Source organism: Rhinoderma darwinii, chromosome 7 (genome assembly GCF_050947455.1).
Source record: "Rhinoderma darwinii isolate aRhiDar2 chromosome 7, aRhiDar2.hap1, whole genome shotgun sequence".
Taxonomy (NCBI): domain Eukaryota; kingdom Metazoa; phylum Chordata; class Amphibia; order Anura; family Rhinodermatidae; genus Rhinoderma; species Rhinoderma darwinii.
Genome location: NC_134693.1, coordinates 1,815,944 through 1,829,714, shown reverse-complemented (window position 1 = coordinate 1,829,714; position 13,771 = coordinate 1,815,944). Strand labels below are relative to the sequence as shown.

Sequence of the window (13,771 nt, the reverse complement as noted above, 5' to 3'; positions counted from 1 at the left end):
TGGAGTAACTCTTCCTCCTTCGCGCCCTTCCTCTGCCCTCTGGATTTCGTGTTTTGGGTGATCAGTCAGCAGATGACGGCTCCTTTTTCATATTTTGGCTATTTTTCGTGCTTGCCGCAGAAGTCCTTGCACCATCTGCTGTAACGAGACAGAATTAATACGTTATTTCCACGTTGTGCCTTAAGGCAAGTGATATTACAGATGGCGCCATATTTGTGCCAGCGTTCTGGACTGATTTCCCGTAGCCTGGAGCGGCTGGTGATCCACCCTGCGGTGTCTGCGCCGCACGTCTAGCTAGAAAGCAGAGATCTAGGAGTGAAATAAAGTCCAGCTGTACTTCAAGGAAATGACAAAGACCTGCAGAACATCGCAGAGGCCTCCGATCTTATTATAGTCACCACATTCGTGGCTTCTGCTCTGGTAGCCAAAGGAAATATCATGGGATTGGCCCTGTTCAGTACGTCTGTACCTTCATATCCTAAGCATTGCAACGGCTGAAATTGCCAAGAGTGTGACCCTATTAAAGGCCAGGGCAAATGTGCGAATAGGAAAATACACCCCCTCCCCACCTGATTTATATACAAGACTCCTCTCCAGGTCAGGTTATGTTCCCTGTGCTTGCGCAACCTTTAGCACATTACCTATGGCCACTTCTAAGCAAACCATGCATAGGACCGTGAAAATTGGAGGCCAAAAAGTCATGATCCTGAGTTACATCCTGTATTATACTCCAGAGCAGCACTCTCTATTCTACTGGTGGAGTCACTGTATATACATGACATTTATACAGGATATAACTCGGGATCAGTACAGGAGAAGTAATGTAATGTATGTACACAGTGACTCCAGTAGCAGAATAGTGAGTGCAGCTCTGGAGTATAATACAGGATGTAACTCAGGATCAGTACAGGATAAGTAATATAATGTATGTACACAGTGACTCCACCAGCAGAATAGTGAGTGCAGCTCTGGAGTATAATACAGGATATAACACAGGATCAGTACAGGATAAGTAATGTATGTACACAGTGACTCCACCAGCAGAATAGTGAGTGCAGCTCTGGAGTATAATACAGGATATAACTCGGGATCAGTACAGGAGAAGTAATATAATGTATGTACACAGTGACTCCACCAGCAGAATAGTGAGTGCAGCTCTGGAGTATAATACAGGATGTAACTCAGGATCAGTACATGATAAGTAATGTAATGTATGTACACAGTGACTCCACCAGCAGAATAGTGAGTGCAGCTCTGGAGTATAATACAGGATATAACACAGGATCAGTACAGGATAAGTAATGTATGTACACAGTGACTTCACCAGCAGAATAGTGAGTGCAGCTCTGGAGTATAATACAGGATATAACTCCGGATCAGTACAGGATAAGTAATGTATGTACACAGTGACTCCACCAGCAGAATAGTGAGTGCAGCTCTGGAGTATAATACAGGATATAACTCCGGATCAGTACAGGATAAGTAATGTAATGTATGTACACAGTGACGCCACCAGCAGTATAGTGAGTGCAGCTCTGGAGTATAATACAGGATGTAACTCAGGATCAGTACAGGATAAATAATGTAATGTATGTACACAGTGACACCACCAGCAGAATAGTGAGTGCAGCTCTGGAGTATAATACAGGAGGTAACTCCGGATAAGTACAGGATAAGTAATGTAATGTATGTACACAGTGACTCCACCAGCAGAATAGTGAGTGCAGCACTGGAGTATAATACAGGATGTAACTCAGGATCAGTACAGGATAAGTAATGTATGTACACAGTGACTCCACCAGCAGAATAGTGAGTGCAGCTCTGGAGTATAATACAGGATGTAACTCAGGATCAGTACAGGATAAGTAATGTAATGTATGTACACAGTGACTCCACCAGCAGAATAGTGAGTGCAGCTCTGGAGTATAATACAGGATGTTTATAGTGCTTTATATATATATAAACTGTGACCTGGGTATCGGAGGTGTCAGGGGTTGTGAGAGTTGCTTGACTTGTGGGCCTTTGTGTGTTCCCCTGTAGGGTGCAGGTGTGACTAGTGTTGGGATAATCCTGGTGCTTTTCCTCTGTGTAGTGCAGGGCTCTGCCTGGTTTGTAGCTGCAGGTAGATGTCGGCTCTGGTCTTCATCATATCGCTGGAATTTAATTTCATCCAGGTAAATGAGTTTCTTTGAGGGTCTGAGACCTTGAACAGAGCGGCTGGGGCTCAGGGCTGGAGTCTATTAGATTTGCGCTAGGCAGCAGATCTGTGCAGTAATGTCATTAGTGGAGTTTTCTCTCCTCCGTGTGGCGAGTGATACGGACGCCTGGATCTTGTCTGTCTGCAGACGCTTATATGTGACGACATCTCCAATTCTATAATCCTGTTTCCCGGTGTTCTGGGTCTTATTCTGCGTCCCGGGTAAGATGAAGCTTTACTGCAGTCATTCTTGAACACCATCTTGCTTTTTTCTTTTATTAGAATGGGTTAAAATTCTGTTCTGAAACATTTCTTAATATACACTATATGGAGAAAAGTATGTGACCCCCCCCCCCCCCACATTACACTACGGGAGCCTTTATCCCCTTATGCATCCATAGACATTATGATGTGCCCCCTCCTCTGCAGTGAATCATCTTCCACACTTCTGGGGTTTTCTACAAGAATTTGGGCTCTGGGAATTTTTGTCCCTTCGTAAAGTAGAAAATTTGTGAGGTCAAACGCTAATGTTGGGGGAGGGGGCCAGGCTCGTAATCTGAATAATCTCTAGTTCATCCCAAAGTAGTTGGATGGGGTTGAGGTCAGGACTCTGTGTGGCCAGTCAAGGTTTTACACCCCAAACTCGACCAACCAACCGGCCATGTCTTTATAGACCTTGTGCACTGGGACGACCTCGTGGCTGAGTTGCTGCAGTTCCTTCCACTTTACATTAATATCAGTCACAGTTAATTTCCAGAACTAACTTGTTAGAACGGTGGCGTCCTATTACAGGACCGCGCTGGAGGTCAGTGATCCCTGTACAACGACCCGTTCGATCACTGTCTGTAAAGTGACTGCAGGGTGAGTGCCGGATGTTATACACCGGGGGGAATGAAGGAAACACCCAAATTCAATAATTAAGAATTGTCCCAATATTTTTGTCTAGTCCGTTTCTAGGTGTCTGATCCTTTTTTCGGATTCAGGGCTCTTAATCCCCTGCTGCCTGCAGTCACCACTAGAGGGAGCTCACTGCGTACTGTGCACACATTATACTCCATACCTATACAGTGTGCGCCCCCTGGTGGTGGTTGCTGCAGGAAAACTGAACTTTATCATGTAACTCTATTTGGAACGGTGTGTCTGATAAACAGATGTTGGACCGCTATTCAGATATAAGAAGTTTATCAGTGCAGAACTTTGTACCTAAAACCGACAGCTGATAAAAGCTGGAGATTCACTTTAAGGCCTCACGCACCCGACTATTGTGTATGTACTGGGCGACTCCATGTGCTGCTGTGTCGTTCCTCTGAGGCACTGCACTGCCGTCTCCTCTTGAAGCAGTGCCATGGGGGGCATTATCTGTTCTTAGTCTCCATGCACACGGCCGTGCCCATAATTACGGGCACGGACAGCCGACCATATTCACAGGCGGTGCTCCCATTATAAAGTATGGGAGTGCGGTCCATTAAATAAAAAAAATAGGACATGTCCCTATTTTTTTCGACTTGTTCGTCGGCCATAGAAACAAATGGGTCCGTAATTACGTGCGATTTTCTGGTCGTGTGCGTGGGGCCTAAGTGTTGCAGAATGCCAAAGAATAAAGCGCTGTGCCTCTTGTAGACTCGCGGAGCCCGTAGAATCGTATCGCTGCTGTGTTTGGGATTTATGTGACGGGGTTGGTCGTATACGGAGGTTTGGCTGTGGCTTCCGACATGACCGCAGAGGTTTCCAGCTCCTCCGTCCTTGCCGTGCTGAGCGCCTGCGTCGTGTCTGACTGCCGTGGCGCTGCTCATGTGGTTGTGAAGTTGTGACCGTTGGAGAGTTCTGGATAATTCTCTCTTCTGCTTCTTTGCATTGCCAGTCTTGTTTGGAGCTGTGTGATCTAGAACTGACGCAGTTTTCTTTCTTTCTTTCTCTTCCAGAAGGAACTGAGTCTCCCCAGAAGAGGCAGCTTGTAAGTACATCTCTCTCCAGTGTTTCTTCATGTATGTGTGTACAGACTTGGGGTACTTTTTACACGGCATCGCGTGGGCCGTGAAGATGAGCGCCGATCAACGAGATAGCTCAAGGATCTAGTATGGGGCGAGCGCTTGTTACTACCATCGCTCGTCCCCATACATTTCCATCATGTGGGCAGCGCGTCGTTTACACAAGGTGTTCTGCCGACAACGATAAGTTTGGGCGTTTAGATCGATACAATCAGTCGATGAATGAGCGTTTGTTCGGTCATCGGCTGATCGCTGCTCTATTTACACAGGGCAATTATCTAAACCAGCGTTCTGTGAACGTTCATTTACCCGATAAATGGCTGGTGTAAAAGAGCCCTTAGTTTAGCCTCACGCTGCTTCTGCAGTCCCATTTGCTGTATGCGCTGGGAAAGTCTTCACTCGACAGAGGACAAAACCGTGTCCTTTTTATCATCCGCATGGCTGATGTTTTACCTTTTATCTGCTGTATGGAGTAGCGCGGGAGACACTGTGTACATACATTACATTACTTATCCTGTACTGATCCTGAGTTATATCCTGTATTATACTCCAGAGCTGCACTCACTATTCTGCTGGTGGAGTCACTGTGTACATACATTACATTACTTATCCTGAGTTATATCCTGTATTATACTCCAGAGCTGCACTCACTATTCTGCTGGTGGAGTCACTGTGTACATACATTACATTACTTATCCTGTACTGATCCTGAGTTATATCCTGTATTATACTCCAGAGCTGCACTCACTATTCTGCTGGTGGAGTCACTGTGTACATACATCACATTACTTATCCTGTACTGATCCTGAGTTATATCCTGTATTATACTCCAGAGCTGTACTCACTATTCTGCTGGTGGAGTCACTGTGTACATACATTACATTACTTATCCTGTACTGATCCTGAGTTATATCCTGTATTATACTCCAGAGCTGCGCTCACTATTCTGCTGGTGGAGTCACTGTGTACATACATTACATTACTTATCCTGTACTGATCCTGAGTTACATCCTGTATTATACTCCAGAGCTGCACTCACTATTCTGCTGGTGGAGTCACTGTGTACATACATTACATTACTTATCCTGTACTGATCCTGAGTTATATCCTGTATTATACTCCAGAGCTGCGCTCACTATTCTGCTGGTGGAGTCACTGTGTACATACATTACATTACTTATCCTGTTCTGATCCTGAGTTACATCCTGTATTATACTCCAGGGCTGCACTCACTATTCTGCTGGTGGAGTCACTGTGTACATCCATTACATTACTTATCCTGTACTGATCCTGAGTTATATCCTATATTATACTCCAGAGCTGCACTCACTATTCTGCTGGTGGAGTCACTGTGTACATTACATTACTTATCCTGTACTGATCCTGAGTTATATCCTGTATTATACTCCAGAGCTGCACTCACTATTCTGCTGGTGGAGTCACTGTGTACATACATTACATTACTTATCCTGTACTGATCCTGAGTTATATCCTGTATTATACTCCAGAGCTGCACTCACTATTCTGCTGGTGGAGTCACTGTGTACATACATTACATTACTTATCCTGTACTGATCCTGAGTTACATCCTGTATTATACTCCAGAGCTGCACTCACTATTCTGCTGGTGGAGTCACTGTGTACATACATTACATTACTTATCCTGTACTGATCCTGAGTTATATCCTGTATTATACTCCAGAGCTGCACTCACTATTCTGCTGGTGGAGTCACTGTGTACAGACATTACATTACTTATCCTGTACTGATCCTGAGTTACATCCTGTATTATACTCCAGAGCTGCAGTCACTATTCTGCTGGTGGAGTCACTGTGTACATTACATTACTTATCCTGTACTGATCCCGAGTTACATCCTGTATTATACTCCAGAGCTGCACTCACTATTCTGCTGGTGGAGTCACTGTGTACATACATTACTTATCCTGTACTGATCCTGAGTTACATCCTGTATTATACTCCAGAGCTGCACTCACTATTCTGCTGGTGGAGTCACTGTGTACATACATTACTTATCCTGCACTGATCCTGAGTTATATCCTGTATTATACTCCAGAGCTGCCCTCACTATTCTGCTGGTGGAGTCACTGTGTACATACATTACATTACTTATCCTGTACTGATCCTGAGTTATATCCTGTATTATACTCCAGAGCTGCACTCACTACTCTGCTGGTGGAGTCACTGTGTACATACATTATATTACTTATCCTGTACTGATCCTGAGTTATATCCTGTATTATACTCCAGAGCTGCACTCACTATTCTGCTGGTGGAGTCACTGTGTACATACATTACTTATCCTGTACTGATCCTGAGTTACATCCTGTATTATACTCCAGAGCTGCACTCACTATTCTGCTGGTGGAGTCACTGTGTACATACATTACATTACTTATCCTGTACTGATCCTGAGTTATATCCTGTATTATACTCCAGAGCTGCACTCACTATTCTGCTGGTGGAGTCACTGTGTACATACATTACATTACTTATCCTGTACTGATCCTGAGTTATATCCTGTATTATACTCCAGAGCTGCACTCACTATTCTGCTGGTGGAGTCACTGTGTACATACATTACATTACTTATCCTGTACTGATCCTGAGTTACATCCTGTATTATACTCCAGAGCTGCAGTCACTATTCTGCTGGTGGAGTCACTGTGTACATTACATTACTTATCCTGTACTGATCCCGAGTTACATCCTGTATTATACTCCAGAGCTGCACTCACTATTCTGCTGGTGGAGTCACTGTGTACATACATTACTTATCCTGTACTGATCCTGAGTTACATCCTGTATTATACTCCAGAGCTGCACTCACTATTCTGCTGGTGGAGTCACTGTGTACATACATTACTTATCCTGCACTGATCCTGAGTTATATCCTGTATTATACTCCAGAGCTGCCCTCACTATTCTGCTGGTGGAGTCACTGTGTACATACATTACATTACTTATCCTGTACTGATCCTGAGTTATATCCTGTATTATACTCCAGAGCTGCACTCACTACTCTGCTGGTGGAGTCACTGTGTACATACATTATATTACTTATCCTGTACTGATCCTGAGTTATATCCTGTATTATACTCCAGAGCTGCACTCACTATTCTGCTGGTGGAGTCACTGTGTACATACATTACTTATCCTGTACTGATCCTGAGTTACATCCTGTATTATACTCCAGAGCTGCACTCACTATTCTGCTGGTGGAGTCACTGTGTACATTACATTACTTATCCTGTACTGATCCTGAGTTATATCCTGTATTATACTCCAGAGCTGCACTCACTATTCTGCTGGTGGAGTCACTGTGTACATACATTACATTACTTATCCTGTACTGATCCTGAGTTATATCCTGTATTATACTCCAGAGCTGCACTCACTATTCTGCTGGTGGAGTCACTGTGTACATACATTACATTACTTATCCTGTACTGATCCTGAATTACATCCTGTATTATACTCCAGAGCTGCACTCACTATTCTGCTGGTGGAGTCACTGTGTACATACATTACATTACTTATCCTGTACTGATCCTGAGTTATATCCTGTATTATACTCCAGAGCTGCACTCACTATTCTGCTGGTGGAGTCACTGTGTACAGACATTACATTACTTATCCTGTACTGATCCTGAGTTACATCCTGTATTATACTCCAGAGCTGCAGTCACTATTCTGCTGGTGGAGTCACTGTGTACATTACATTACTTATCCTGTACTGATCCCGAGTTACATCCTGTATTATACTCCAGAGCTGCACTCACTATTCTGCTGGTGGAGTCACTGTGTACATACATTACTTATCCTGTACTGATCCTGAGTTACATCCTGTATTATACTCCAGAGCTGCACTCACTATTCTGCTGGTGGAGTCACTGTGTACATACATTACTTATCCTGCACTGATCCTGAGTTATATCCTGTATTATACTCCAGAGCTGCCCTCACTATTCTGCTGGTGGAGTCACTGTGTACATACATTACATTACTTATCCTGTACTGATCCTGAGTTATATCCTGTATTATACTCCAGAGCTGCACTCATTACTCTGCTGGTGGAGTCACTGTGTACATACATTATATTACTTATCCTGTACTGATCCTGAGTTATATCCTGTATTATACTCCAGAGCTGCACTCACTATTCTGCTGGTGGAGTCACTGTGTACATACATTACTTATCCTGTACTGATCCTGAGTTACATCCTGTATTATACTCCAGAGCTGCACTCACTATTCTGCTGGTGGAGTCACTGTGTACATACATTACATTACTTATCCTGTACTGATCCTGAGTTACATCCTGTATTATACTCCAGAGCTGCAGTCACTATTCTGCTGGTGGAGTCACTGTGTACATTACATTACTTATCCTGTACTGATCCCGAGTTACATCCTGTATTATACTCCAGAGCTGCACTCACTATTCTGCTGGTGGAGTCACTGTGTACATACATTACTTATCCTGTACTGATCCTGAGTTACATCCTGTATTATACTCCAGAGCTGCACTCACTATTCTGCTGGTGGAGTCACTGTGTACATACATTACTTATCCTGCACTGATCCTGAGTTATATCCTGTATTATACTCCAGAGCTGCCCTCACTATTCTGCTGGTGGAGTCACTGTGTACATACATTGCATTACTTATCCTGTACTGATCCTGAGTTATATCCTGTATTATACTCCAGAGCTGCACTCACTACTCTGCTGGTGGAGTCACTGTGTACATACATTATATTACTTATCCTGTACTGATCCTGAGTTATATCCTGTATTATACTCCAGAGCTGCACTCACTATTCTGCTGGTGGAGTCACTGTGTACATACATTACTTATCCTGTACTGATCCTGAGTTACATCCTGTATTATACTCCAGAGCTGCACTCACTATTCTGCTGGTGGAGTCACTGTGTACATACATTACTTATCCTGCACTGATCCTGAGTTATATCCTGTATTATACTCCAGAGCTGCACTCACTATTCTGCTGGTGGAGTCACTGTGTACATACATTACTTATCCTGTACTGATCCTGCGTTACATCCTGTATTATACTCCAGAGCTGTACTCACTATTCTGCTGGTGGAGTCACTGTGTACATACATTACTTATCCTGTACTGATCCTGAGTTACATCCTGTATTATACTCCAGAGCTGCACTCACTATTCTGCTGGTGGAGTCACTGTGTACATACATTACTTATCCTGCACTGATCCTGAGTTATATCCTGTATTATACTCCAGAGCTGCCCTCACTATTCTGCTGGTGGAGTCACTGTGTACATACATTACATTACTTATCCTGTACTGATCCTGAGTTATATCCTGTATTATACTCCAGAGCTGCACTCACTACTCTGCTGGTGGAGTCACTGTGTACATACATTATATTACTTATCCTGTACTGATCCTGAGTTATATCCTGTATTATACTCCAGAGCTGCACTCACTATTCTGCTGGTGGAGTCACTGTGTACATACATTACTTATCCTGTACTGATCCTGAGTTACATCCTGTATTATACTCCAGAGCTGCACTCACTATTCTGCTGGTGGAGTCACTGTGTACATACATTACATTACTTATCCTGTACTGATCCTGAGTTATATCCTGTATTATACTCCAGAGCTGCACTCACTATTCTGCTGGTGGAGTCACTGTGTACATACATTACTTATCCTGTACTGATCCTGCGTTACATCCTGTATTATACTCCAGAGCTGCACTCACTATTCTGAATGTCACCCGCAGTAGTGTACGTTTTTAGATCCCGGTGAGTGCAGGGGGAGATCTGGGGCCTTATGTCTGTGTTGTATCTTCTTTTGGCCGCTGTTGTGGGAGGATTATCTCCTTTAGCTTCTTCCGGTTTTCACCTTCGTTAGATAATGGTCTGTACGCAGTCACCCGCTGATTTTTATGTTGTGTGACTGTCATGAGGATGACCCTGCAGCAGTTCCTGCGGTTACAGCGGAGCGCGGTGCAATGAATGTGTGAAGACGTCCGCGGTCTCCTCCAGGTCACACGAGGCTGAGGAGGAAATTCTCTAGGATTAATTGGAACAAATGGTTTGTTTCTGACTGTTAATACGGAGCAGATGAGAAGCTGAGCCGCTAATAAGCTTACAGGCTGCGGGAGCGGAGGTCGTGGTGCTGACATCTCGCAGGACGCTCACATTCTTGTGGGTTTGGCATGTGTCCTGCTGCGGGAAAACGGAAGACGCCCCATGGAGCGGAGTGACCCCCTCGAGGTGTCAGAGTAGTTAGACTGCAGCCCCTGATGGTACTGTAAGTAGCCCCCGGTTGTAATACTGGATCAGTGTGGTGGTGAATCTGCGCCCGCTCCTCTCCCGTTCTTCTACTCCATACATCAAGCAGAGGGGGGAGGATTATGACCTTGTTCACATAGTGCAGACTTGGAGATCATGTAACCAGGACTGAATCTTTTTTACCCTTGGTTTGGATACAATGAAATCTGCACTGTGTGAGCAAGGCCTTAAAATAGTGTTCCTTAGAGTGGGCGTGTCCGCAAAATAGTGGGAGGTGCCTGTTCTGTCAGCGGGTGTGCATGGTGCTGCTGTTGGTGTGTCCCCTCCTGCTGTATAATGTGTGCAGCGATATAAATGTCCTCATCATGTTCTGTCATTGGGGGGGGGGGGTCGGTGTGATTAATTCGGGAGAGCAGCGGCATCACCGATGGGAATCCTGTTGCTTATTCCGAGTGTCGACACTTCTTGTAACGAGATCTGTATGGTAATTAGCAGAAATACTGAAGATTAACACACAATTAATTATCCCTCAGCCGCTTTTTTTTTTAACCCGTTGGATGATATGTTGTAGGCGGGTGTGTGGAACACATCCTATACTTCTAGGGTTCTGTTCATCCGTCGCGGGTGTTTTGTCACTTGGAGAGGGCGGGCGGACTGTTCTGGCGTGGAGAGGGCGGGCGGACTCTTCTGGCGTGGAGAGGGCGGGCGGACTCTTCTGGCGTGGAGAGGGCGGGCGGACTCTTCTGGCGTGGAGAGGGCGGGCGCAGTGTGCGGGCGTTGAGAGGCTGACTGTTGTATGGGAAAGTGTTGTCTATAAAGTCCAGTTGTCGTACGGCGGTTACAGTGTTCGGTGTAATTATCAGTCAGATCCATAATTGTCCATAGAATGGAGATCATCAGATCTCCCTGCTGCAGGTTTCCTTTGTATACAGCGCCCCCAGTGGTTAACTATAAGATCCACAGAAAATCCCCTGTAATATTTTCCGGCTCTTATCCAGTGTTTGGTGTCGTCCTGTAATTCACCCCCTTGAATCTTCTCTCCGGGCTGCGGTGTATGTGGCAGTTTATGCTTCAGAGTGTGGTGTTTGGGCATCAGGTATATGGAGGGAAATGAAGACGCGGCCTCAGAATGTCAGAACAAAGTACACCGCAAAGTCCCCTCTGCCTCCATACAAGCCCTGTCAGGACATGCATACACACACACACACACACGCACTATACATACACACACACGCACTATACATACACACACACACACGCACTATACATACATACACACACACTATACATACACACACACACGCGCACTATACATACACACACACACACTATACATACACACACACACACACACACACACACACACACACACACACACACACACACACACACACACACACACACACACACGCACACGCACACGCACACGCACACGCACACGCACACGCACACGCACACGCACACGCACACACACGCACTATACATACACACACACACGCACTATACATACACACACACACGCACTATACATACACACACACACGCACTATACATACACACACACACGCACTATACATACACACACACACGCACTATACATACACACACACACGCACTATACATACACACACACACGCACTATACATACACACACACACGCACTATACATACACACACACACTATACATACACACACACACTATACATACACACACACGCACTATACATACACACACACGCACTATACATACACACACACGCACTATACATACATACACACACACGCACTATACATACATACACACACACGCACTATACATACACACACACGCACTATACATACACACACACGCACTATACATACACACACACGCACTATACATACACACACACGCACTATACATACACACACACGCACTATACATACACACACACACGCACTATACATACACACACACACGCACTATACATACACACACACGCACTATACATACACACACACGCACTATACATACACACACACGCACTATACATACACACACACGCACTATACATACACACACACGCACTATACATACACACACACGCACTATACATACACACACACGCACTATACATACACACACACGCACTATACATACATACACACACACGCACTATACATACATACACACACACGCACTATACATACATACACACACACGCACTATACATACACACACACGCACTATACATACACACACACGCACTATACATACACACACACGCACTATACATACACACACACGCACTATACATACACACACACGCACTATACATACACACACACGCACTATACATACACACACACACACACTATACATACACACACACGCACTATACATACACACACACGCACTATACATACACACACACACACGCACTATACATACACACACACGCACTATACATACACACACACGCACTATACATACACACACACGCACTATACATACACACACACGCACTATACATACACACACACGCACTATACATACACACACGCACTATACATACACACACACACACTATACATACACACACACGCACTATACATACACACACACACACACACACGCACTATACATACACACACACACGCACTATACATACACACACACACTATACATACACACACACGCACTATACATACACACACACGCACTATACATACACACACACACACACGCACCATACATACACACACACACACTATACATACACACACACACTATACACACACACACACTATACATACACACACACACACACGCACTATACATACACACACACACGCACTATACATACACACACACGCACTATACATACACACACACGCACTATACATACACACACACGCACTATACATACACACACACGCACTATACATACACACACACGCACTATACATACACACACACGCACTATACATACACACACACGCACTATACATACACACACACGCACTATACATACATACACACACACGCACTATACATACATACACACACACGCACTATACATACACACACACGCACTATACATACACACACACGCACTATACATACACACACACGCACTATACATACACACACACGCACTATACATACACACACACACTATACATACACACACACACGCACTATACATACACACACACGCACTATACATACACACACACACGCACTATACATACACACACACACACACACACGCACTATACATACACACACACAC

At 44.5% G+C, this 13,771-nt stretch overlaps 1 protein-coding gene across 1 annotated transcript in view; it reads left to right on the top strand.

Annotated features, from left to right (window-relative positions):
- The window catches only part of MAST2 (microtubule associated serine/threonine kinase 2), a 101,018-nt gene that overhangs the window by 39,186 nt on the left and 48,061 nt on the right, over window positions 1-13,771 (top strand). Inside the window, exon 4 of the mRNA XM_075832039.1 lies at window positions 4,120-4,151. Within this exon, the coding sequence (XP_075688154.1) occupies window positions 4,120-4,151 (32 nt within the window). The remainder of the gene's footprint in view (window positions 1-4,119; window positions 4,152-13,771) is intronic.